This window comes from Penaeus monodon, chromosome 20 (assembly GCF_015228065.2).
Source record: "Penaeus monodon isolate SGIC_2016 chromosome 20, NSTDA_Pmon_1, whole genome shotgun sequence".
Taxonomy (NCBI): Eukaryota; Metazoa; Arthropoda; class Malacostraca; order Decapoda; family Penaeidae; genus Penaeus; species Penaeus monodon.
The window spans coordinates 32,482,499-32,484,812 of record NC_051405.1 but is presented as its reverse complement, the minus strand read 5'-3'; the positions used below and the strand labels follow the sequence as shown (position 1 = coordinate 32,484,812).

The following is a 2,314-nucleotide window of genomic DNA, read 5'->3' as shown; positions in this document are numbered from 1 at the left end:
ACGTGCAGTTATTTCTCCTGTTTCCAATCTAGCGTCGTTACGTTATGTACCAATTTTAACTTCATAGGCGCCATAGCTAACCTCCTGTTCCTTTCCTCGCCCACAGTGGGAGGCGTCTCACGAGGGAATCAGCTGCGAGGCGTTCGCTCGCTGGAAGAACGACAACGACCTGGAGGCGCAGGCGCAGGGCGTGGCTAAGCACTTGGCAGAGTGCGGGATCACCTGCCCGAAGTGCAAGTGAGTCTCCGCCTCAAGACTCTCTTTTTGTTTTGTCTTAAACTCTGTTTTCCTTTCTGTTTAATTAAAATTGGTTCTCTATACTTCATAATTTGCTCATTCGATTCCTGTTTTGATTCACCTTCTGATATCCGGCTCTTTACAAATCCCAACATTCCGTCCTCTTCCAAAGATTCACGTACGCGCTGGCCAAAGGCGGCTGCATGCACTTCACATGTACGCAGTGCAAGTACGAGTTCTGTTCAGGCTGTGGCCAACCATTCCGCCAGGGCTCCAAGTAAGTGTCGAGACGAGACGTTTTTGGTTGTGAATTATGCCCCATATATTAGGGCTGACTGTGTTTGATGCTATGATGATTTTATTTAATCATTGTCTTTAAAGCCTTTATGCCTATTTTGCATATGTGTTCCTAGCAAGTGGCAGTTTAGTAGACAAGCTTGAACAGGGGAAACGGACACAGGAAACAAAATTCAGTCCTTGAATAATTTTACGTTTAGTCATTCAGTCTCATGAATTTGGCAAGGAGATAACAGTGTCGATTTGGAAGGCGGGTACTTACTAGGGCATAGTGAGAATGTTGCTATTCATGTGTAATTTGCAGACTTATTCTGATGTTCTTCTCTAATGGCTGTTCATTTGTTGGGAAAAGCTATCTTTGGCGCAGTGAATTCAAAACGAATATTTTTTTTACTATATTGATATCTACTGTAACTCAAAATCAAAGAAAAAATCATAAAGCTTAGTTTTTTTTCGACCAACTTCAACGATTTTCATCAACTATCAAACCAGCTTTTTTTATTCTACATCGGTACCCAAAGCACTTGGTCTTTGCTTCGACCATTTTCAAAGGTTTCATCAACTAACAAATAAACCATTTTTGACTCTACATCGATATCCCATCGAACCCAAATCAAAGAATAAAACCGCAAATCTTAATCTTTATTTCGACCAACTTCAAGGTTTTTTTTAACAAATTTCAAAAACAATATTTTTTACTCTACACTTATACCCACCAAAATGCAGTCAAATGAATTATAAACAAAGCGCAATTTTGTTTCGACCAACCTCAAAGATTTTCAAAACTATAAACAAACCATTTTTTTATTCTACTCGATAGCCAATAAAACACTTTTTATGTAAAATTTAGTTTTATTTCGAAAGCTTCAAAGACTTTAAACCACCATCAAACAAACCATGTTTTTTTTTTTTATTCTACATCGAAGTGAAGCCAAATATTTTTTTTATAAAGCTTATTCTTTATTTCGAGCAACTTAATACCCTTACCCTACCTCCTACGCAGGTGTCCTGTAGGGCCGTACTGCGAGCGCCTCGGCCTCCATTCCCACCACCCGAGGAACTGCCTCTTCTACCTCCGCGACAAGGAACCTCACCAACTGCAGAATCTCCTCAAAGTAAGTCTACGCAAAGCGGATTTTCCGTGTATTTTCCTTTCAGCGAGTTCTTGAAAGCTTTTTTGTTTGGTTCGAGGTTTATTGAACGAAGTATAGATAAAAAGGATTTTTATTTTTTCTCCGGTTGCATTCGATGGTCAGAATAAGAATCGATAAGGCGTTTAACGTACGATTCGTTATAATTGCAACAATGGTTTCAGCTTAAAATTCCCAATAATGACTATATATCGCCCTCAGCAAAAAAAAATACTAACCCTAATAACCAACCTCACAAAATCATTACTTTATTCACGATCTAAATATTAACCCAACTAACACCATCTCTCCCACCTCCTGCGCCGCCGTCACCGCCACCAGGAAGCGGGAATCACTTACGACACGGAGCCTCCCGAGACGTGGGAACCTGGGAAGTCGTGCCAAGTGCAGGAGCAGAAGGAACTCCCCGACGGCCTCAAGGACGACGTCTGCGGCAGGACTGTGCCCAACGGCTACGCGGGGCTGTGCAGGTGAGTCTCGCTGGCACTCGCTGGCACTCACTGGCAATGAAAAGGCTTTTTGTAATAATTGGCTGTAATTCTGGAGTCACTGCTATTGAGTGCAATGTCATAAGCATAATTCAAAGATATATCATGAATATTAAAGCTGAAATTGTATTTTTTGTATTT

The 2,314-nt window shown here is 41.0% G+C and overlaps 1 protein-coding gene across 1 annotated transcript in view; it reads left to right on the top strand.

Moving 5' to 3' along the window:
• LOC119585774 (E3 ubiquitin-protein ligase lubel-like) overlaps positions 1–2,314 on the top strand; it is a gene marked incomplete in the record, with an annotated part of 47,027 nt that overhangs the window by 38,678 nt on the left and 6,035 nt on the right. Inside the window, 4 exon segments of the mRNA XM_037934486.1 lie at positions 107–237; positions 410–514; positions 1,538–1,649; positions 2,007–2,155. Coding sequence (XP_037790414.1) covers positions 107–237; positions 410–514; positions 1,538–1,649; positions 2,007–2,155 — 497 coding nt within the window.